The sequence below is a fragment of the Betta splendens genome, chromosome 6, assembly GCF_900634795.4.
Source record: "Betta splendens chromosome 6, fBetSpl5.4, whole genome shotgun sequence".
Taxonomy (NCBI): Eukaryota; Metazoa; Chordata; class Actinopteri; order Anabantiformes; family Osphronemidae; genus Betta; species Betta splendens.
Window position 1 is genome coordinate 19002741 of NC_040886.2, and position 24908 is coordinate 19027648.

Genomic DNA, 24908 nt, shown 5'->3' on the forward strand with positions numbered 1-24908 from the left:
ACTTTGCTTTATCTTTTCTAAAGCCCTGACATTAACCTTAAACCTCAGTGAATCAATGATGCTGCCGTGTGTCTCGGTGGCGGCTGTGTACACCTGCATTTAGACCCACTTGTGCCTCCCCGGTTCCCATTACGCCGCCACACAGCTGTTAGCCTCACAGAATCAACAGCTCCATTTGGCAGAATTCAGCATTCGAGTGCTTCTTCTGTTTGATTCATGCAAATCAGTGCTGTGCCTCTTAAAAGACAGAGCTGCTCAGCTGTGAGAGGCAGGACGACGCAGCTGTTTCTCTAATTAAACTGCTTGATGAAGCAATTCACACTGGATGTTCAGTCACAGGTGTCAACACCTGCAACGCAAACAAAGCAGCAAAAAGCAGCATGTGGGAAAGTAATGGAGGTCACATCACTGAGTGCAGGAGACATGACGACCTCATGACAGTGGATCAGACTAGAAGCTCTAGTCCAGTCACTGTCCAGGACACAGAACCTAGAAAACCACTGAGTCCGAAGGTTTTATTTTGTCTGAACAATGAGTTTTAAAGCAGAGCTTGTCTTCACTGTAGTAAATTTGGTAGAACCGTGACGGGTCGGGTTCTGGTGTGTGTCAGGACAGTCCTGACCCCAGAGAACATCCGAGTCCGACGCCTCAAAAATGCCTTCAGATCTTCATCCGTCCTCCTCCTCGGCGTACAGCGGGCCCCTGTTTGGAGGCAGCGACGCTCTGATCCGCGCCCAGCGACGCGGAGGCCAGATGATGTGGGAGGCCCGGCCGTGGAGCAGCCCCACCGACACCTGGACACAGAACACGGGTCAGCGTCAGAGCCAGGCACCACACAGAGCAAAGACAAAGAGCCTCCAGGAAACGTCCGGTGCTGAGCGACCACTGGAGACCTGCTCCCTCCTCATCAATTACAGCTACTTTGCATGAGCTCAAACACACACAAGCGTCTGATGGCTCCATTAAACAGACACTGAGCCTGTGTGAGCTGAAGCAGCCACTTGAGGAGCAGGTCAGCGTCAGTTTAAGAACAGATTTGTGGGTTTAAAACAAACTGACTTGTTGCTTAGTTAATGGTAGAACTGTTTTTTCTGCTTGTTGACTTCTTCACAGGAACGTCTTTGGTTTCCTGGTCTCCTTCGGTCACTGGTTGCTGTGTTTCCTCCACCGGATCCTCCTCAGTTCACCGTTCCTTCCCCAGATCTTTTTGGGCTTGGTGGTTCCTTCCTTCCTTGGCAGCCGAATGAGCTCTGGCTGACTCACTGCTATGGATCGAGCCCCTGCAGCTCCATGGGGTCATCTGCTGCCTCAGGCCCAGTCAGGTCGTTCCATGTTGGACCTTGAAATGCTTTAATAGCTCACACTTCCCACCGAGTGTGTTGCATTCAGACATCTTATTTTCTCCTATAACTAACACAGGCGGTGGGAGGGTATTTGTTGCTTTTGGACAATTTCTGATCGACCCATAGGCTGAGTGAGAGCCTGTGGTGTGTGGCAGCATTATTTAAAAGAGGCCTGGCTGGATATACAGTATGTTGAACCTAACCAATGTCTGTCAGAGAAAGACAACCTTCCTGGATTCTGTGAAGAACAAGATGTGACACGAGTGTGCAGGCTGACGGCTGCTCTTCACCTCCATCAGCTTCCACTGGGACAGAAAAAGTCACCTGTTGAAAAGCTGCTAGTTTCTAGGTAAAGCTTCATCTAGTGCTTCCACATAATGAGATGTTGTCAAGCCACAGCTTTGGTTTCCATCAGGTCGGTCGCCATGGTAACACAGCTGCACACTGAAATGTGTCTTCAGTTATTAATTTGTTCTCATTGTTGCAGCCTATTGTGTATGTGCTGACTGACTGCTGGCTCAGTTTGTACCGGTCCAAAGTTGTTGCTGTCCAGACTGTGACCGTGATGATCTCCCTCGATCCAGAAGTGGCCGTCTGGAACTCGAACATATCGATTCTTGTAGCTCAGAGTCCTGAAGAAGAGAGAAAAGAAAAGACAAGGTTCTGTTTGAAATTGCTTGTTTTCTATAGCGACGTTAGAGAAGTTTGTGCTGACAAAAGACGTTTAGAAGAAGATCATTAGTTCTGTCGTTTTAAAGCACTAAGAAACTTGTGCTGGTTTCCATTTTCTCACCGGCTCATTTAAATTCTAAAAGTTGTGCTGAAGCTTTTTGACTAAATTTATGTGAAACTGTTTTGTAAATGCAAATCCAATCACAGAACCAGATAAAGGGTTAGAGATCGTCATGAACCGTGTGTGTGGGGTAGATGCATGTTGGGTTCATTTGAAAAAGTACAAGAAGCGTTAACAGAGAAATGTCTCTGTGTGACGCTTGTAGTGTAGAAGGATGTAGGGCGTAGTAGGGTCTAGTAGAGCGCACTAGCATGTAGTAGTGAGTAGAATAATGTAGTAGGGCGTAGTAGGGTCCAGTATGGCATACTAGCATGTAGTAGTGAGTAGTATAATGTAGTGGGGCGTAGTAGGGTCCAGTATGGCATACTAGCATGTAGTAGTGAGTAGTATAATGTAGTGGGGCGTAGTAGGGTCCAGTATGGCATACTAGCATGTAGTAGTGAGTAGTATAATGTAGTGGGGCGTAGTAGGGTCCAGTATGGCATACTAGCATGTAGTAGTGAGTAGTATAATGTAGTAGGGCGTAGTAGGGTCCAGTATGGCATACTAGCATGTAGTAGTGAGTAGTATAATGTAGTAGGGCATAGTAGGGTCCAGTATGGCATACTAGCATGTAGCAGTAAGTAGTATAATGTAGTAGGGTGTAGTAGGGTCCAGTATGGCATACTAGCATGTAGTAGTGAGTAGTAAAATGTAGTAGGGCGTAGTAGGGTCCAGTATGGCATACTAGCATGTAGTAGTAAGTAGTATAATGTAGTAGGGCGTAGTAGGGTCCAGTATGGCATACTAGAATGTAGTAGTGAGTAGTATAATGTAGTAGGGCGTAGTAGGGTCCAGTATGGCATACTAGCATGTAGTAGTGAGTAGTATAATGTAGTAGGGCGTAGTAGGGTCCCGTATGGCATACTAGCATGTAGTAGTGAGTAGTATAATGTAGTAGGGCGTAGTAGGGTCCAGTATGGCATACTAGCATGTAGTAGTGAGTAGAATAATGTAGTAGGGTCCCGTATGGCATACTAGCATGTAGTAGTGAGTAGTATAATGTAGTAGGGCGTAGTAGGGTCCAGTATGGCATACTAGCATGTAGTAGTGAGTAGAATAATGTAGTAGGGCGTAGTAGGGTCCAGTATGGCATACTAGCATGTAGTAGTGAGTAGTATAATGTAGTAGGGCGTAGTAGGGTCCAGTATGGCATACTAGAATGTAGTAGTGAGTAGTATAATGTAGTAGGGCGTAGTAGGGTCTAGTATGGCATACTAGCATGTAGTAGTGAGTAGTATAATGTAGTAGGGCGTAGTAGGGTCCAGTATGGCATACTAGCATGTAGTAGTGAGTAGGATAATGTAGTAGGGCGTAGTAGGGTCCAGTATGGCATACTAGCATGTAGTAGTGAGTAGTATAATGTAGTAGGGCGTAGTAGGGTCCAGTATGGCATACTAGCATGTAGTAGTGAGTAGTATAACGTAGTAGGGCGTAGTAGGGTCCAGTATGGCATACTAGCATGTAGTAGTGAGTAGAATAATGTAGTAGGGCGTAGTAGGGTCCAGTATGGCATACTAGCATGTAGTAGTGAGTAGTATAATGTAGTAGGGCGTAGTAGGGTCCAGTATGGCATACTAGCATGTAGTAGTGAGTAGTATAATGTAGTAGGGCGTAGTAGGGTCCAGTATGGCATAATAGAATGTAGTAGTGAGTAGTATAATGTAGTAGGGCGTAGTAGGGTCCCGTATGGCATACTAGCATGTAGTAGTGAGTAGTATAATGTACTAGCACGTAGTGTAGTATGCAGGTGGAGATCGGACCTCAGACGAAGTCTGTGTCGCATTCACTGCTTCAAACTGCAGAACCGTGAAGCAGCTCAAGGAATAAACCAAATGAAACTACATTTTCAGGATGGAAGCAACACATCCACTATGTGGAGCATAGAGATGTTCTGACCCGCTCAACATGTAAGCCACGTTAGAACCTTGAACCTAGAACTGTGTGGGGAACCAGCTCCACTAGAGAACCCACCTAATGGGACTATAAAATGAGTCGCTGTGCTGTCTGTGTGGAGGCTCATCGGGACCTCTGGGCCTCAAAAACGATGACGGCTCATCAGGATGACGGACAGACGTGGGGGCTGAGGACTGAGCAAGCTCAGAATAGCACGGCTGTCTCCAGATGGAAACGGCACCAAGAGGAAACCAGTGGAGCACAGACCTTAGTGTGAGTGGAGGCTCTGCCTACATGTGGTATCAGAACCACAGCTTCAGGTTCTAGCAGAGTCCACACCTCCACGGGCCGGGGAACCAGCACAGAGCGAGGGGGCCCATGTCTCGGCTGACGGGTGGACCATGTGTAGTACTACAAGTACTGTAGAAGGCTCCATGGTGGGACTCAGCGGTGCCAGTAACTGGACCGGTCCACGAGGTTTCACTAGTGCTGCTTCATCTGAGCTGAAGGATGATGTCAGCTATGAGCTTCAGTCACTGGTTCTGTTTCTAGACGAGCAGCGGCTATTAACCTGCTCCAGGTGACGCTGAATTAGGCCTTGCTCACTACGGGGAGGACGTTTGAGTCTGGGAAGAGCTTCTACCACACTGGAGCTGAACTGCCTGGACTCGTCCCATCACTTCCAGTACAACCACTGTGTTGGAACCGGAGCCTGGAGTCCTGCTCCTCCATCCGTCAGCTGGTTTCCGCACAGTCTGTACTAGTGGAAGCGTGTGCTGATTAGATCCCGTGTTCCACATGGCTGAGCCGGGTTCTACCCAGAGCGAAGCTGGTTTCTGTGATGGAGCCGCCAGAGGCAGATTACGACACGTGAAGACGCTTCCCTACCTGATGAAGTCTCCCTCCAGGCCAATCACCCTCTTGATGATCTTCTGCTGAGGATCCCTCGGGGACCTGAGACAATGAACAGAACAACCAGCAGCAGATTATTGTGTTGATGTGGCAGCTCTGTATCTCTGATGAGCAATCGATCCCGTGTCATCTCAGATACGCTGCCTTACTCGACCCAGTGCAACAGAACATTAAAACAGCCCAACTAACTGAAGCGTCCGCGGTTCCTAAGACCTCGAGCAACGAAGAAGCAGGATTAATAACTGGGCTGGAGCCGTCGGACCACTTGCTTCAGTGGGAGTGGTTTTTCCGTTGTAAATGCAAAGGTCGTGGGCATTGTTGCTGGTTGTCAGAATCTTTAGATCTGATTCTGTAGATGAAGGATTATTTGGGTTTGTACAGAGAAGATCAAGGCTACAGGTTCAGTGGCCAAGCAGTGACCGGGAATTCAACCACCAACCCTGACTTTCTGTTACAGTTAGCCAGTTCGGACAGCAGCTCCAACCTGACTCAGCGGCCACCGCTTCCTAACAGGAACCACCACTTGCTTCCACTTTGTACGAGTGTGAACTGGACAGTTTGAATCTGGTCCTGTTGTTTTTAACCAAATCGGCATCTTGGTGTCTCGCATTTTCATCTGACTTTACTTTGCTCCTCTCCGGCTTCCACTCCTGATCCCCGTTCCCTCCTCCTCCTGCTCCTTGTCGTTGCCGTGGGGATCCAGGGGATCATGACTGACTGACAGCTTGCTAAACCAATTGGATTAATGCACAGCTGTGAACCAGAGCACTCATTGGCTGCACTCTGGGGAGCTGCTTTGTATCAACGTGTGTGTATGTGTGTAATAAAGTGATGGATGATCTCAGCAGAGGAGAGGAAGGATGTAGGAACGACAAACACAACCTATCATTCACCGTCTCGCTCTCTCTCTCTCTCTCTCTGTGCCGACCAATCTCCACCCTCTCGCTACATCGCTCTGTCGCTGTGCAGAGGTAAAGAGAGAAGACATTTGTTCTTGGAGATACAGGAGAAGAGGAAAAGAGCTGCTGCTGCCTCTGGACGTTAACATGCAGCGCTGCACGTCTAGAATCAGACACGCAGGGTCCGTGCTGCTGCAGCCATGCCGGGAGGAGCTGCCGCTGCATGGGATGTGACGGACGCAGCTTCTGCTGGTGAGTGCTTCCTCACCGTGACTGTGTGTGTGTGTGTGTGTGTTGAGAGGACTGCGGCAGTCTGAGCGCTGTGACGGCTCAGCCTGCGGTTCTGACAGCTGAGGGGAAGGAGGGAACGGGGCTGGGGGCAGGTTTGAATGCGGACGCTGCAGTGGTGGGATCGGGTTCGGCTCAGTTGGGCTGCTGTGGAGTTGGCAGAGCAGAGTCCGCCGGACTCACTCCACAGGTTCGTCCCCTGAAGTCGGACAGAGGCTGATGCACGGAGAAAGCGGAGGAGGCACTTTGTCAGTGATGAGGGGCAGGAAACGAGCTGAGCCACCGTGTAACCTGCACTAATGAGCTACGTGGCCCCCGCCTCGGCAGCGCCCGCGCGGGGAAGCGGGGCCAGCCGCTCCCTCGCTGCCCGGCTCTGCCACCCTCAACCTCACTGCGACTTAACAGCGGACGGCGGTCTCTGCAGCGCCGCCGGCTCCGAGCCACAAGGAGCACGTCAGCGCTCGTCCTCCATCCTCCATCCTCATCACATGCGTCTGAAGGCTCGCACAGCAGCTCGCTGGCTTCATGTACCGGCACCAGGAGGCGGAACGCTCCAGTGTGACTAAGTGCTAATTAAACAGGGACACAAGGCCGCTTCTCTGAATATTCACTTCCTGCGTTTCACAGTAGAAGCACGTAGCTCTGATGTGACATTTGCACCTGTTCACCACCAGAAAACGTTTCACTTCAGACGAGTGATGCGTTTGATTCTTTACATTAGTAAATAAACACAGAACCCATGGGCAGGGATGAAAAATGTCTTCCATCATCCATCAGCAGAAACTTCTGGCTAAAGACACCGAAACACAAACTGCTATGTGCAAGTGTTGATTTTCTCAAATTTAGAAGGTTTATGGTGTTTGAATCATTTACAGTTGTCTGGGATTTACAACCAGATCCAATTCAGCATCCTGTCACAGAGACCCTCACTGAAACCGTATATGAATAAATCATCAGCTGAGACACAGACCAGCAGCCCCGGTGTCAGCGTGGCTGTTTGCCATGCTAACGCCTCAGCAGGACGCCCCCTAGTGGCTGCCGCAGAAACAACCAGGGGCCCGATCGACACGCTTGTCGTCATCTTTAAAACATCAGCTGCTGCTTTCCAGTCCTGAAGTTCAACCCTGCTTGTTCCATAGCAGGCGGAGAGGAGACTGGGAGCTACCAGCTAGGACATGCAGCAGCTGCTAAACTGAGCTTCTACTCAACTGTCAGCTGATGCGTACAGTAAGGAGTGACTGGCTCTGAGATCACAGCTGCACACTCAGTGGGGAACATGTTAACCAGCGAGAGAGAAAGACGAATGCAACATCTCGAGAACATGCTCCTGGATCGCTTCCTTATAAACCGATGCAGTGGGACTGTCAGGGCCTGGATCAGGTTCAGCAGCTTGTTAGTCGGTGTCTGGGACTGCATGCACGGTTACGGAGCCTGTACTTCGATGTGGCCTCAGAGCGACGCTTTAACAGCCAGTCAATGCTGACACACGGGGGAGCGGGACTCCACCCGCCGTCGTCCTTACGGTTAGGACCCAGTGAAACCAGTTACAGAACGGACGGCTGGGATTCTACCAACCTCCATCCACCTTTCAGCATCTGAACCCGTCAGTCCTGGTGCACTGCAGTTTGCTCACTCCTAAAACTAAAAGCCAGGAGAGAGGTTTCACTGAAAGGATTTTACTTTGTGCTGTGGAATAACTGAACTACAAAAGAGTCAATAAATGGATTCAAGTCAATTACAGCAGAGACGCCACGCTTCTTTTCACTGGGTTCTGACCAATAAGGACGCTTCAGTCCATCCAGCACCTAGAGAACCAAGTCCAAACATGACGTGTACATCTCCCCCTTCTCTACCACAGCTGACCCATCCAGGACGTGCTGGGACCAGCTTGAATCATGAACATACAGTTTCTGCTTGTGCAGCTGCAGGCCGGTCAGCTCAGTGACGATTCTCACTATTTATCTATTACGACTGGATGTAAGTTTGCTCATGTCTTGTCTTTAAAAGCCTCTCATAAGTCATTGGGGAAAAAATAATGACAGAATTTAATCTAGTTGTATTTTCTCCTCGTTGATATTCCTTAAGTCAGATAAGATCAAACTTTATCAATCCCATGGGGAAATTCTGTTGTTTTCAGCATCAATGAGACACAGAAGAAGACAAAAGACAAAAACAGGATGAGCTAAAACTTAAAAATAACGAATAAGCTTTAAATGAGAGTTCACACATACAGTATGTGCATATTTACAGCAGGTAAATATGCGTGGATGTTCCCTGTTCCAGCCTTTATTTAATCACTTCATTAATGACTCAGGTACATATTTAGCAGCTGCCTGAGCGCTGACGTCAGCATCTGACTGGGAGCCAGGAGATTTACGGCGGCTTTCAGAAGAAGCCCTGCTCTGATGCGTTGGCGCCAGCTTCACCTCTTTCTGCCTTATTTCAACATGTTTGACAAATCAGTCACTGCAGCTCGGTAGGATTTCTCCTCCGTCCCGTGTTGTTCATGTGGCTGCTGGACTGACATGAGGACGCTGACGGAGTTTTTGACAGTCTCTCCACTTGTAGCTTCGTTTTCCAGCCAGATGACAACTGGCTGTGACTTTGGCTGAAGGTCCTTGAGGAGATGCAGCGTCGGTAACAGGTCGGACTGACGATGGCCAGAACCTCCTCCGAAGTACGGAAGACATAGTGACTCCTACAACCAGCGTCTGTTTCGGTGCATTAATGAGCAGCATCCTAAATAAGACGCTGCCCTGAAGGCGTCTTTCCTATTTGATCTACAGCAGCCAGTTCTGTCCAGCCAGTGTCAGTTTACAGCGTGGCGCTAAGAATCAGTCTTTAAATCACCTTTGTGCGTTCTTGGAAACATCCTGGGTCTCTTTAAACACAGAAGAAAACTCAGCGTTTACAGCAGAAACTCATTTGGGCAAGCGGAGAGTCTGGAGCTGGTGCCGATGCTGCTCGGTTTGATTCTGCCAGATAAAACGGATGGATTTGTACATCAAGATCTTGACTGGTGCAGCTCTGATCGTTCTTTAGAAATAAATTGGACTGAAGCTGAGATGTCCTTGAGAGGTAAAAGCAGATGAATTCCTTTCACTGTTGGTGTGAAAAGAAGGAACTCAGCTTTCTGCTGCTGGACAGACGCTGCTGCTTCCAGCAGGTCCTGATGGAGGGCAGCGACCTGGTGGTGGCTGGGGTCAGAGCATTAGGGAGAATGTGATGGGTAACGAGGAAGCTGAGTAAGAGTAAAGGTCAGATCCGTCCCAGCAGGACGGGACTGTTAACTACAGACCCGCTGTGACGCCTGCAGCGCTGCACAGTTTGTCTGCACAAAAGCTCCCAACACACATTTATCTGATTTACCACAAATGTTTTGGATGCTAAGACAATTTCCAATCAATAAATGTGTCAAAGCTCGTTTACTGTCTCATTCATCCTCAGCACCAGGAGCTTTCAGAGGCCATTCTCATTCCTTCCTCCACGTCAGTAGCGCCAGCTGCACATCCACCTCCACCTCCAGCATCCATCCAGCTTCACTGGAGTTTATCGTCAGACACTTCTGATGAACTCATTTTACTACAAACTGACAAACAAATGATGCTTCACAGTCAAAGCTGAGCCACAGGAAACGAACCATGTTTGTTTCTGGTCTGCTGTTACGTTTAGCTGTGAGATCTGCAAACAACATCAAAGTCTCCTCCTGTTACTCAGAGACAGCAGGAGTCTCATAGACCAATAACGTTAAACAGAGATAGAGGGAGGGAGAGAGAGGGATGTGTTTGTAATGAGTCAGAACTGAGAGCACTAGCATTTGTGAAGGCCTTCCTGCTTAGTGAAGAAACATCAGCTGTTGTTGTTCCAAATCTCAGGATAATAAGAAAAGCACCAGCAACTGGATCCGGTGCTTTTCTCACCCGTCCTCACCCCGAGGCCCTTGTCCTCACCCCGAGGCCCCCGGACCCCTAGGTACTCAGGACTCACTGGCGGGGCTCAGTCCTACTAAATAGCATCTCCCAGGTTCCTGTGTGGTGCATTGGCAGCACATAGGGTCAGTGTGAGAGTGAGCTAGAGTGGCATTGGAATGAGTGGCCCAATACAACTGACCGTTCTCTCAGCAGATATTTTTCAGCTGTGAATAAACCTGACCTTAACCCCTGAGATTGTCATTTGACTAAAATACTGTGTTTTGTGCTGGATGTCAGGAGAACGGCTCTATTTGGAGGTTCGTGGCTTCAGTCATTTGAGTGTCTCACGCCATTCACTGGTCATTATCAGTGGTTATCAGCCCATACGTATGGGTCGGTAGGTACCGACCCACCTACTGGCAGGGGCGAGTAGGTGCAGTAGGTCGTTGTCATTGATTTGTAAGGTAGATCTTGGCTCGGATGATTTAACCAGCAGAGTCAGTAGGGGCGCTGTTGCGCAGTTGTTGTTCGGACGGGAGGAAGTTCTTGATTTTGATTTATTAGCGAACTTAGCAAGTAGCTAGCGGTATTGTGTAGTTGTGTGAACTGTAACCTTAACCCCCCACCCGTTATCTAACCCTAACCACAATAACGTCCGAAGCCGCTGAACGTAGCAACTTAGCTAGCTGTTAGCTGCTAGCTGTTCGCGAGTAGGTAGAGCAGGCACCTACTGGCCCGTATGAATGTGTTGATAAGTTCTGATCAGCCCATTCGTTATGGCTGATAACTTCCAAAGTGGGTGTTTGGAGTCGGGCAGAACCTAATCCTGCTTGTTTATAGATAATGTCTGGCTTTCTGCAGGAGGGAGGGAGTTTGAGGATCCAGGAGAGAAGCAAGAGGGGAGTTAGTTAGTCTCACTCCAGCGCTGTAGCTGCTACGCGGCTGGGGAACCAGCCACAACGTCCTTCTATGGTTGAGTCAAACTGGTTTTATCACAAAGGCGATCGAAACGCACTGCCTGTAAACAATGAAACAAACCCAATTTATGAGGTGATGCTCCAGCGATGACCTCAGCTCCACGTCAGCTGCAGCACACAGCTGTTCCTCCTGCACCAGATTTAAATGGGTTCGGCTAAAACCATAATGTGATGATAATCCTAAAGCACTAGTGCTTTAGGATTAGGTGCCACTTCCAGGACATATTGTCTCTCCGGCTGGTCTGAGTCTATATCACTGCTGCCAATTTTTATGTTTGTAACTGCAGTTTAGAAAAGGAGGTTGTTACAGTAAAACCTGGATCAAAATCTGCATCAGCTACATAATGCTGACTGTTGAATTTCCAAACGCGTTAAAAAGGACAGAATTACCACAGCGTGCCTTTTTCCTCATCCAGGCCAGAACAGAACAGCTTAATGAAAGCTAGGAACCTTGTTCATTTGCATTTTATGTAACTGTGCATGTGTGTGTGTGCATGAAGGCGATGTGAGGTAAGTCACTGCAGGCTCTTAGTGTTAAGTAATAAGAAGCAGATGAGCGAGTGAGAATCTCCACTCACTACTTACTATTCACAAGGTGATCTCTTCATTAGCCTTGAAGGCGTTTTCCCTTCGCAAATACTGTACAGAACCGTGGAGGAACATCTATATTATGGAACAATCGCCAGCTATGGGGGCCTGAAACCTGTTAATGAGCTGAATGAAGGTACAGAAAAATGGACGAGGAAGTGAGGCATGTAAAGATGACGACAAACTAACTATAACCTAATCACAAATTCTGATACTGGCTGAGGTGCAGAAGTTACTGTAAAGTAAAAAGCATCATGAAGTAGAATAAACAGCGTATTGTTGAACATTATTCACTGGACATAAATGTTCCTCATCACCTCTTATCAAACACAAATTGAAGATTTGTGTAGAGAAATAAAAACTCAGGAAGTCTCAACATGAAACAACAAATCTTAACCTACAACTAAACATTGAAGGATTCAGATGTGAACAGACCAACTCTCTCCTCTGTGGTAACACCTTGGACCTGATCATCAGCGCATGCGTAAAGTATGTGACACGTTGGTGGACGTACAGATGAGGCTAATTTAGTAAGTGAGCGAGCTGCAGAGAAGATCAGGAGCTGGTGAAGCTTTGCTAAATGAAGCGTTTTTCCTCCAGACTTTGCATAATCGCACCAGGGCTCCATCTTTTCTAGGACACCTACAGCCCAGAACATTCTGCATTGATTCAAAAGCAGCACTTTTAGACTCACACCTGTCAGATAATGTAAATAAGGTCACATTCTTCATGACTTACAGCTGTAACGACGCAAGAAAATCAATAAAATCAAATGAGGCTGAAAAAGCTGAATGAATCCTTGCGTTCCTAAATGTCAATACGTCCTAAGAGCGTGTGTTTTACTGGCCTTTTCTCTCTCTTCTGTCCACAGATGGAAAATGACACCAGTGACAGCGAGGGCGGCTAATAATGATGGAAGGCAGAGCCATTCGTCTCCAGCTGGAGTCACCACGTTCCTCAGCCCCTCAGCCCCTCAGCGCCTCTTCCTAAAGGACACGCCGACCTTGACAACCTGGCACGGACCCAACTGAAAGGCTGCCTCACTTCGCCAGGAGCTGGAAGACAACAGGGCCAAAGCTTCAGGGACCAGCCGTCAGCACAAATCCACTCTGTCGCTGCAGCAACAAATGAGCTTTTGTTTGTGAAGTTAACTGTGCTAACAGCTGACTCCATAAGGGCCAATTACTGGCTGAAGGGAACTCGGGGCCAAGATGAAGGAGACAGCAGTTGTAGCTTGTTTGCTGGCTGGGCTGTCTCTGGCTGCCTTTGTTCTGGCGTCCGCTCACTGCCCCGCATTGTGTCGATGTGAGCTACGACCCTGGTTCTCACCCAGGGCCGTTTACACTGAAGCTGCCACCGTGGACTGTAATGATCTGGGCCTCCTGGACATACCTGAGAAACTCCCGTCGGACACGCAGGTACTGCTGCTGCAGACCAACAACATCTTTAATGTGGAGAAAACTCTGGACTACTTGGCCAACATCACTGAAATTGACTTGTCTCAGAATAACATTTCCTCTGTGAGCGATGTCTGTCTGGGGCCTCTCCCTCGGCTGCTGTCACTCCACATGGAGGAGAACTGGATTCAGGAGCTGCCTGACAGCTGCCTCGCATTCCTGCCCAGCCTCCAGGAGTTTTACATCAACCACAACCTGATTTTCTCCATTAGCCCTGGAGCCTTCCAGGGCCTGGGTAGACTGCTGCGACTCCATCTGAACTCCAACCAGCTGACAAGCATCGACAGCCAGTGGTTTCAGCCCCTTCCCAACCTGGACATACTGATGCTGGGGGAAAACCCCATCCTCACACTCACAGATATGAACTTTCAACCTTTAACTAACCTCCGAAGCCTTGTGCTTGCCAAAATGAATTTGACTGAAATCCCTGACGAAGCTTTGGTTGGTCTTGAAAACTTGGAGAGCATCTCGTTTTTTGACAATCTGCTTGACAGAGTTCCTCGAGTGGCACTGACTAGAGTTCAAAATCTGAAGTTTCTAGATTTGAACAAAAACCCAATAGAGAGAATTCAGAGAGGAGACTTTATGGATATGATGCACCTCAAGGAGCTCGGCATTAACAGCATGCCGCAGCTCGTGTCTATTGACAGCTTTGCCCTGAACAACCTCCCTGAGTTAACAAAAATTGAGGCTACTAACAACCCGAGGCTGTCATACGTCCACCCCAGAGCCTTTCACAAACTCCCAAGGCTGGAGACCCTGATGCTGAACAGCAACGCACTGAGTGCTCTCCACCGCAGCATCGTCGAATCCCTGCCAAACCTGCGAGAGGTCAGTCTTCATAGCAACCCTATACGCTGCGACTGCGTCATTCGCTGGGTCAACATGAACAGGACAGCTGTCCGATTCATGGAACCTGACTCGCTGTTCTGCGTGGAACCTCCGGAGTACCAGGGGCAGCATGTCCGACAAGTGCACTTTAGGGAGATGACGGAGATCTGCCTTCCTCTCATCTCACCTGGGAGCCTTCCAGAGCAGACTGCGGTCGGTAAAGGGCGCTCTGTGTCACTGCACTGTCGGGCATTTGGGGAACCGGAGCCTGATATCTACTGGGTGACACCGCTGAGCGTCCGGCTCCTGCCTGGCAGCGCATCCGATAAGTACTATGTGCACCCAGAGGGAAGCTTGGAGATCTACGATGCCACCGAGCAGGAGGCTGGCTCCTACACCTGCATTGCCCATAATCTCGTTGGGGCAGATCTGAAGTCTGTGATGGTGATGGTGGATGGATACGACGTCAGGTCTTCAAACCAGTCGCTCCGCATCTATATCAAATCAGTCCAGTCTCATTCTGTGAGTGTTTCTTGGGAAAACATGGGTGGTCTGGTTTCACAGCTGAAGTGGTCCATTCTAGCGGGAGACGGCATCCTGGTGATGCCTTTCACAGCCCGGCTTCCTGCCGATGTTGACGAGTACCACATCAAACAGCTGAAGCCGTCCACTAGCTACCAGGTTTGTGTTGAGGTCAATGCACAGCTTGGATATAGCATGGACTGTGTTAATGTGACCACTATGAAGGCAGCTGCCCCAGAGGAGCAACCAGAGGGCTGGGACACAGTGGTGATGGCTGCTGCTGCTGTGTTCCTCATCGTCGTCGCTGTGGTTGGCGCTGTTATCTATACGTCTCTGTTCAGCCAAGTGTTTCACAGGAACCTGAGAGCAGACCCGGTTGGTGCGCCGCTCATCCCCGGCTCTCATTTGTCGTCCTCTTCTTTCCTGGAACTCTCTGTGTCTGGGGTCAAAGTCAGGGCCACAGTCATAGACTTACGGGGCGAGTCCATGTAAGACACGTTCCCGTCAGGTGAAGAACGATGCGCCCTGGACAATCTACTTTGATATATGTGCCCTGAACTCACACATTCTCTGCATAAGCAGCTGCAAACAAAGACTGTTTTCTACTTCAGCCATGTGTCATGCAAACAGGGCAGGCCCAGTCAGGCAGACGTCTGGACCCTAATTCTCATGGCTACTGGTCATTCATGCGGTGCATCCAGAGTAAAGCACAGCAAACGAACTGTCCCGTCTTAAACACCTTGTTGAGGCGCCTTTGATGTCTGCAAACACATTTTCTTTTCTGTGTAACTTGAAATATAGTTTGTAAAGGCAAAAAAGGTTAGTCTAGTGTACAATAAACCAACTACAATGTAAACAGTTTTATGAACAAATACATTTTTCATTAAACCTGTGTGGTGTCTTGTAACTTTAAACTGCTCGTTAAATATGAAGATGTGTCCTTCAGAACTAGCTACAAGTCAAACACCATTTGTACTAATGGGACTAATAAATGTGCATCAGCAAGGCTAAAAGAAGAGCAGCTGCTCTTCAACACAGACACTGAAGGAACACATTTTGTCTGCATTTGTCTAGTTACCTTAATAGGCGTGTGTAGCCTTAGACGGCATCAGCAAAGCCATTGACTTTGAATTGCATTGTATTCGCTTTCATTAAAAATCCAATATGGATCCTCAACACAAACCTCAGCAAGGTGATGAATCGGCGTCACACGTAAACTGATGGGAGGCATTTATCAGTGAGACTCAGACAGCGAGTCATAGATCAAGTGCGTTTCAGCACCTTGGACAGGGCTTTTAGAGCGTGGCCATTTGTCACCGCCACAAGCTAAAATATGACCCATTAGAGGCAGGTAGTGAACAGGTCAGCAAGAACACGGTGCCCGAGAACCACAGTCAGCAGATACTGGGCTGCTTTGTTAGGAATGACCACAAAGAGCCATACACTGAACCGACCTGGGTTTGGTTCCGGGTGACTTGATTGTTGTTCTTGTCAACTGGCCCATCGAGTTCAACACAGAATCGTTCCAGACAAGACGAGACAATATGTATCAACACACGCACACGTTCTGGCAGCTCTTTGGGGAATGTCTGGAACAGGAATAGTTGAGTACACAGCATCTGCACCAACTGGCCGGTTTAAATCCACCGGCCCCCAGTGACCAGGAAACTAGGACTGGGTCCTCGTAAGGACGTCACATGAGCAAGCAAACAGCACTAGGTCTGAATGTTCAACCCACAGTAGCATCAGGAATTAAATCCTGAACAGTTAATGGACACTCGTTAGTAATTAGTTAATAAGGCCAACATGTTCATAATGCTTGTTATCCAACACTAGAGCCGATGAAGGTATTTATGAAGGTCGACATCCTGATGAGACACAGCCTCCAGAGGTAAATGTATGAACGTGTAAATGAGGCCCGTTCAACAGAACACATGACCCTTATGAAGACGATGGGTGTCACTGCATCGCTCCGTGACAGCTGATCTTAGGTGGGCGTGGCTCCAATGCAGATGCCATTAACTCACTGGTGACTAACCTCAAACGTCTGCCTGTTGATGCTGAGCATGACGAGCAGCGAGTCTCCACTCTGCTGCTGTAGGCGCCATAGAGCTCACAAGGTGACCCCATGTCATCCTGATGGAAGCTTCAGCTGATGCCTGGCTCTACATCAAGCTGGAACACCATGGCTAGCCATTAGCTGTTATGCTAACTATTCTACATTCTACATATGCAAACAAGCAGCAAACCTTCATTCTGCGTCTTTCACACACACATCAGAATCAGTGACGGCTGTTCAGTGTGGAAGTGTTCAGTGCTCTGGCTGTTCTCCCAGTTTGAAGGATGAGGGGAAGGTGACGACAGGCTGCTCTGTGGTTTGAGCGGATGCTTTAAGACAGTGGGATCAGTACCTCAACAAAGACAGAAGAACAGGCACAAGCTCTGAGAAGCTCTGCAGACGCAGGTGGGCATTCAATAAATCCAGAGAACACAAGCCCAGCTGTGAAGCCTAATGAGCTCCGTCTACACGCTATGTCCCTGCAGACGTCTACCGGAGCCCGCGTTAGAGCGGCTTTAGCAGCGCTCTGCTAATAATCCATGAAAGCAAGCCAGGATCCCAGCTGAAGACACCTAATACCTCTCATTACAATGCTTCCACTTTAAGGAGCGCAGCACTAGTGGGAAAAAACAAACTTCATGAGTGCAAACTGTTTTCCTCATGAATTATTAGCCCATTACAGTACGAGTGGTTGTATTTAGGCCAGGCCGGCAGCTTGTTGCTGGGATAAGTAAAACTAGAAGCAGCCTTCCTCAGGCAGAACCTCCTGGGCTTTGAGCAATTATTCTCCCACTCGCTGGCCCATTAGACTGAAACAACATCCCTGACTTTGGGTGATCCTGGAGCTCGGAGCGTTTGGAGCTATTATTATTGTTTGATGATGGAGAGTTGCAGATGCTGCGTGTACATTTAACCTCTGCTGATAAACGGAAGCAGATAGCTTTACTTACAAGACAAGGTTATTTCCAGTAGAGGAGCAGGAACCGCTCAGCTTGAATAATGACTCCCACAGACTTATTTTCTGTTTTTCTCTGTGCTGCTCGTTACTTTTTTAATCTTTTCCAGGAAACACTGACTCCGAAGTTTTAGTTTCACACGCGCATCGACACACGGCTACAGATGCGGTCGGCCTTTGCTGACGCCCGTGAGCTCCTGGAGTTTACCCAAGGACCCTCGCTCTCAGCTACTTTATTCCTTTCTCTCACAGACCTTAATTGGCTCAAAGGCCAAATCCTGTTTCACTGTCTTCATCGGTGGATCGAGCTGTTAAACAGCTTCCAGTCTAGCACAGCAATTAATGCTCTGCTGCAGAGTCCCATTTTCCTGATTAGAACAGCTGAAACCTAATGCTGCCAGTGTCTTTATCTGCTGACTTCTTTCTAATCCGAGCGTTGTGGAAGTTTTTCCGGTTTTAATCTCACCGTTTATTTAGCTATGTTTCATTCCAGGCAGACTCTTGTGTGTTCAGTTCAGTTACTACAGCCATAAAAAGGAAGAGGGGACTCAGCCTGAGGTGACTCTGATAGACTCAGATTAGCTGTCATCTGGATTCATGGACAATCGTCTGCTAGTTAACGTTGTCGTGAGTCAAAGCAGTGACAACGAGGGATGGGTGTGGTCTAGCTATGGGGGAGCAGGCCTCAAATCCCCTCAACCTCCACTAAAGCTCGACCATGATTAAACATTCTGTAATGAATAATTTAGCGTTTTCTAATCACCCAGTAAGCTGCTACATTTAAACGCTGGCTTCCTCGTAGCGCAGTGATTAGTGCTGGGAGCCAAGGTGACGGAGGAAGATTAGAAGAAAATTAAGAGCAGGCTGCTGTGAGCGATGCTGTCCTGCTGAATGATGCTGATCCATGAGCTCTGCTCATTAATGTTTGGCCAAATGTCAACAATTGGTCCCATTATCAGGACAAATAAATGCACTTAACAGCTTCAACATCAGTCCATGAAACGTAAAGAGAAAGTCTAGAGGCTTCTCCTACAGTCACAGAGCACTGAGCCATGCAGCACTGTGCAAACCTGCATTTGGACATGAAAGCTTCACTCAGAGCTGATCACTGATAACAGTCTAACTGATGACACCAGGCTCGGTGGAGTGGACGGTCTGTACAACAACAAGCTTAGTGAAAGAAACGTCAGAACTGAAGGCATCGGCCTCAAACAGACCAGACATCAGAACTGGAGCGGAGGGAAATCCGTCCCTACACATGGACACAAAGGCAGCTTCACATTATCTGAGCAGCCCTGAAAGACTGAGTGAGCTGAGCTCAGGTGAGGTGGCGTATTACCATTAGGCCAGTTTGGACTGGCTTTGTTTTTGGAGCTATGACTTCCCAGGGTTTTTAATCCATTTAAACATCCTGTCAGTTCCTGATGTCATCCTGTGTAAAGGACAAACGATCCAGTCTCAGATCAAAGTCTCCCCGCGGCGCCTGACGACAGGAAGTCAACCAAGGAGAGAGAGTGAAGCTGAAGGTCAGTCTGTCGCCCCAGACTGGGAGACGCCGCGTCGCCCCCAGCGCTCCGCTCGATTCGTCACCTTACATAACCACAGGCTGCCTGATCAATGCCCCGTCTGGACACCGCGCGTTCTCCTGCTGGTTAAACGCTCCGGGATCGATGACGTAATGGCTTGCCTGGGTTCATCTCCAAGGTACTGGTTCCAGGACGTGTTCAGCAGCCAGCGTCCACTGACAGACACACGGTCTCCATCAATGTCCTCCGATGCTGGAAGCCTGATGAGAAAACATCGAGCTGGATGGAGCGGTTCCATCCTGGGGTGAAAATGAGCCAAATTCAACAGCAGACGTCTGATCGCAGACAAGCTGTTAAAAGCTACAGTGTGTGCTTTAAGTAAAAGCTAATTTAAAGCCAGACGTGGGACATTCATCTCAGCACTGACTCCAGAGACTCAAGGACCTCCATCGAATAGACACAATCTTTTCTGGTCTCACTTTGTTCAATTGTTTGATCAGTAATTAGCTGAGACTGTTTTTTAGGGAAACATTTGGTGTCATTCACGTGACCTCATGAACAGACCTTTGTGATATAAATCCCACTGATCCCACTGTCGTGCTAGAATTAAAGCCACTAAGTAGAAGAAGTATGATTTTAAACCTCCTGTGATTTGTGGAATTATTTATGAACACGCTATAAATATTTTAGTCTGCTCTCATTACCGAGCTTTTCCAGCTGCACCACCTTTAAGCCATGAGTCAGGGCGGTAAAAACAAAAAACAAACCTACAGCCACTTGCTTATTGTGGTGGAAACATGGTCAAGATGTAGTGATGATGGAAGACAAGTCGGCTTCGTTTCATCTTGGTCAGAACCAGAGACTTGGAATCTGGGTCCAGACCATGATGCAACTAATGCACTTAGATCATGAATTACATCATTACAACACATATGTTCAAGATTCATATATTTAACCTAATGATTAAAATCTTGAAATTCTAACTTTTCCTAGCCTTTAGCTACTGAACTCCCCTCCATCAGAACCGACCCAGGTTTTGGATTTGGTATTTCTCCAGGTGCTGGTCCAGCCGTCCGTTGAGGCAGATGGCCGCCTGCCCTGAGCCTGTTTCTGCTACAGCCTGGTTCTGCTACAGCCTGGAGGACCAGGGTTGGACACTCCTGTGCTGGAGCATTTCCCTGTCAGAGGGAGTTTCTCCTGTCCTCTGCCTCCTGGTGTGGCTCATTGGGATTTTAAACTGTTCATTTAGTGCCTAGTTTAAATCACCTGGACTCAATTGAAACAATAATCAAAACCTAAACGTAACTGGAGATGCAGCGTGTCAGTAAATGGGATGTTTCATTCTCAGTTACTCATTGATTGAATATGCAGAGACGACCTGTCATGTTGCGAGTCTTCCCAGTAAATGCACTGTCAGTTTCCACCTGTGATTAATATTCTGATCTTGTCCACCACCTCTGCCTGCGTGCAGTCGGCTGCTTGAGCAAATTAAGAAAGGAGCAATCAATTACTGCGGCGAGAATGACTGACAGGTGGCACAGACATGAAATCGATGTTATTAATGCTCTCATTGTGAGAATAATGAAGCTGAGCGACTCCAGCAGTCTCCACCACTGACCTCCGCTGTGTCTGAGCCTTATCTGGTTGAGCTGCAGGGTGACTGACATTTCCTGGTCAACACGGAGCTCTTACCCTTTTACTCGTGCACGTGGGTGCGTCGGAGCAGCAGAGAGACACAAGCCTTGATTTTGATCTCTGCCATTACCTCCAAGGGCATGAAGTGCCCTCGAGGCGCAGGTTCAGGAACATCAGATAAGCATAACAATTAAGTGTGGCGGATCGACTGCTCCCTGGCACCTGCGCAGCAACAGCTGGTCGACTGAGCGGCCTCTGGCTGCAGGTGAGCACTGAGCACGAACGGAACCCCACACTGGCTGTCAGCTGCACTTTTATCTGATTCAGAGGAACCTGGAGCAGCCTTCACATGTCAGCTCAGAACTTCATTACATCCATATCCTCTACAAACCTTCTAGTTTCATGAAACAAACAATCAATCATCCAGCTAATTTTGTAAACACTTTGCAAAGTTATTTGTTTTTCGCTTAAAAAACAGCTTAAAGTAAAACATGTTTCTGGAAAAAGTATATTAATCAAAGCTCACTCCGCCAGCTTTATTAAGTCGACCCATTTATAATTAACACTCAAATGTTAAACTGGAATCCATTTTCTGGGGCATCTGGCTGCCCAATATGCAGCAACGTGGGAATATATGACCCCATTAACTGAGCATTTAAACAGAGCACAGCATTATTTACTGCTCGTACTGCTGAGTGCACATAGTAACATGCATTCGCCAGGACATGTAACAGAACCTACGGCACCCGACAAGAAGCCAGCGTGACATGAAAGAAGAAGCTACGTCTGCAGACAAAGCTCTGCAAAAATGACTCTGGTGGTTAAAACCTACAGAATGTCAGTCGTAGCTGCTCTAGAAGACAGACAGTCAAAGTGCGTATGTAACAGACACGGACCTCAGCCAGCATCGCACCAGTGCCACCGCAGAGCTGAGGAAACGTGACAGGCTTTGATTTGGCTTCCATTTGGCTCTTTGGCACTGTAATGGCTTGCCATCTAAACACACACACACACACACACACACACACACACACACACACACACACACACACACACACACACACACACACACACACACACACACACACACACACACACACACACACACACACACACACACACACACACACACACACACACACACACACACACACAACACTAATTTCTTAAAAACCAGCTACCAAAAAGTTGCTAGAAAAAGTACCATGGTAATTATGGCATCGACATCATACAAGCTGCACGTGCAATTTATGCAATTAAAAATTTAAATTAGCTAACTTTAAAAATATATAGCTGAAGTTTATGTATAATGCATGAAATGCATTAAAATGATAATTGACTGATTTAGAGTTGTATTACCTTATATATCTGCAGCATCAAATTTAATACGCACATTTTTTAAGTGGCTTAATAAAACATTATGAAATATTAAATTATTTTACGTCATCAATCAATTTGAACATTTTTCCTACATTAACCTTTTTAAACCGTCAAAGTCAATGTTTCTCTTTCTTGAAATCTCTCAGTCTGACGATGTCACTGAAAAGCCCCCTGATTAATTAATTACGGTCCCCTGCTGGTGTATCTATGTATTGCAAGTGTCTGATTGTATACAATAGGGTTTTCAAGAAAAGAAATCTCACACAGATGTTGTAAAGGGCAAAGTTTCTTGTATCATATATGATACGTTTGATGCTATAGGGTTAAACTCTCCTGACATGTTTAGTAGGTTACACAGGACACCTTTCTCCCAGACTTAGGAAACTTGTGATGCTGGAGAAGGTCATGTCTCTACTGTACACAGGTATAAATAAAGGAACCAGTCAGTCCATCTGTCTCTGTCAGCTGCTGCCGCTAAGACAGCTCTGATGTTTCCATCAAACAGGCTTGACTCACGACATAGAGGAGAACCCTCTGAACTGTTGGAGGATTCATTTCCTCTTTGTGACTCCATGAAGCAGTGACTACCTGCTACATGGAGCAGGTAGCCACTGCTTCCTTCATGTATGGATGTGTCTGTTTGATGTACACACAAACATTCTGCACTTCCTCTTATTCAACACAAACAGCGGAAGCACAAAGCTGAACAGCAGAATGACTAAGGCCGCAGCACCATCCTGACAACCAATGGAACATCCGGCTACATCTACCTGGTCAACAATCAGTTTAACTAACTCTATTCCACTTATGAGAGGATTTTAAATATTTTGAACTGAAGTGTGTGAATCTGTGTTTGATTCAGTTGATAATATGCAGTTGTCAGGTAGTTATTAACTGTAGCACTGTCAAAGCCTGTTGGAAAAGCCGCTCAGTTCCAATGTTCAGCACAACTGGCAAAAGTCCATCAGCGGGAAAACAGAGCAACTCACACCCACATGAGCAGGAAGGACCAGAATGCAATGCAACTAAGTCAGGCAGATCTTTCAATAACAGAGTGTTTCACTTTATGCCAACTGGGAAATCACTTAGCGACGGTTATGGTTTGTTGTCGCTGCACATAAAATAGGAGCTAAAAGGAAAGACTTCAAAGACCTGGGTCGGATGAAAGGCATTTTGGGAAATGTAGGAAATGATTGAGGGGATTCACCAAGAAGCACATAAAGCCTTCAAAAGTCAAGACAGACCACGAGAACTTGGATTTACCCCTGAGCATAAACACACCAGGCACATTTCTGTTCATGACCCGTCACAAGTTAAAAAACTGGTTCCATCTGTCGGAGCAGGGCTGCGCTGGTCTCTCCTCCTCCCGGGAGCGACAGCTTATTTATTCAGAGAGGCTCTTTACAGCCAGGCCGCTTCGCGCCTACACGGCAGAGCTGTGAATTTATAAATGGCAAATAGGCTCTAACCGTCAACCCCGGAGCACAGAGGGGAGCCGGCAGTTAGCCCGACGCTGGGTCGCTCACAAGACAATAGAGAAATGCCTGCTCGCTCCGAATGGGAGCTTCATTAGCAGATCTGCAGCTTGTTCAAAGCAATCATGGAAGCAGAATCTGCTCCCGGGGGGAAACACAAGCAGCCGGTGTGGTCTGATAGCAGAGCTGCAGTAACTGTTACACCAGTGACGATCCCACCGTCAGCTCCAGACAAGGTGGACGCCAGCAGCTCAGCCGGGGATGACATGCAATGCACTTACTGCATGGGACGAGAACGACTAGAGGAAGTCACCACAACAAGCATCACCACTGACCTGGTCATTGGACACGTCATCCCACCAGCACTCACTGCCCAGAGTCTGTTCACACATGCTGAGGTCATGGCAGACGGAGACTGAGGTCAGAGAAAGGCCACGAGTTTGGTTCCTGTAACCTGATCAATATCACAGGACTGAAGCGTTTGTTTAAGCTGCAGAAACATACAGCCACAGGCACCCAGGACAGCTGAAATGGACCAGCTGCGTTAGAAGAAGAAACCCTTTATCTGTCATACAGTATGTTACGATTGTTACAATGTCACAATAAAATCCATCCTCTGCCTTTACCCCATCCACTGAGGGAGCAGTGAGATGCTATGTTGAGGGTTTTACTCAAGAACACACCTGCAGCCAGAAGCGGGGCTCGAACCTGGAACCGTGATCTAATAACCGAGCTACAAGAGGAACCACGCCTTCCTTCTGCTACTGCATCCTGGATGTCTCACACAGTCTTTAGTGGGAATACTTCAGCAGAGCTGACGGCAACTGATGTCCTGATCAAAGAGCTGGGTGTTGATTCTGACCTTGTGAGGGATGAAAGTGTCAGGATTTGTCACTGCAGAGCCCACATCACAGCCTAATCTCCTTTGGAGGCTCTGGACTCTGAAGAACACTCAAACAGCTTGTTAGCCATTTTAATGGAATTATCCAGGATTTGAACATGGAGTTTTCGATATTAGCATATTTTTTGGCAGCGGCTGAAGTGGTGATGGTTCAGTGTGAGAGCTGGCAGCTGGGTTAATCGGACTCTAAAACAAGGACAGGAAAATCAGAGGCCGATGGTGAAGCAGGGCACACGACTCCTATTGCACCAACACCACACGAGCTGCTGCTGAATTCATGCAACAATAATCAGCCAATGGGAAGAAATATTAATACAAACATTTAACACCAACCAGATAATTAAATTTAAATTAAATGAAATAAATTGTATATCCTGTATAAATGAGTATGAAGTGACATGAATCAGTCCTGCGAGGAAAGAGAAGAGGAGGAAGAGGCCCTGGCAGTTTCTGAACCTCTGGGTTTCTTCTTCTTCGCTCATGATTTCTCTCTGGGTTTCATTACTGGCCGGCCTGCAGCT

The 24908-nt window shown here is 47.7% G+C and overlaps 2 protein-coding genes across 9 annotated transcripts in view; one reads left to right on the plus strand and one right to left on the minus strand.

The window, feature by feature from the left end:
• Positions 1-501: 501 nt before the first annotated feature.
• Positions 502-24908, minus strand: part of immp2l (inner mitochondrial membrane peptidase subunit 2) — a 62849-nt gene continuing 38442 nt past the window's right edge. For 3 of the 8 annotated variants that reach the window (XM_055509686.1, XM_055509680.1, XM_055509685.1), the window contains 5 exons: positions 19158-19256; positions 4960-5025; positions 1873-1975; positions 1571-1648; positions 502-794 (listed from right to left, as the gene is read on the minus strand). In XM_055509686.1, the coding sequence (XP_055365661.1) occupies positions 669-794; positions 1571-1648; positions 1873-1975; positions 4960-5025; positions 19158-19256 (472 nt within the window). In that variant the 3' untranslated portion in view covers positions 502-668. The remainder of the gene's footprint in view (positions 795-1570; positions 1649-1872; positions 1976-4959; positions 5026-19157; positions 19257-24908) is intronic. The other 5 variants (XM_055509681.1, XM_055509682.1, XM_055509683.1 and 2 more) reach the window with 5 other exon arrangements.
• LOC114857282 (leucine-rich repeat neuronal protein 3-like) lies at positions 5817-15348 on the plus strand. The gene is made up of 2 exons (XM_029153629.3): positions 5817-6134; positions 12518-15348. The coding sequence occupies exon 2, from the start codon at positions 12858-12860 to the stop codon at positions 14946-14948; it is 2091 nt and encodes a 696-aa protein (XP_029009462.1). The 5' UTR covers positions 5817-6134; positions 12518-12857; the 3' UTR covers positions 14949-15348.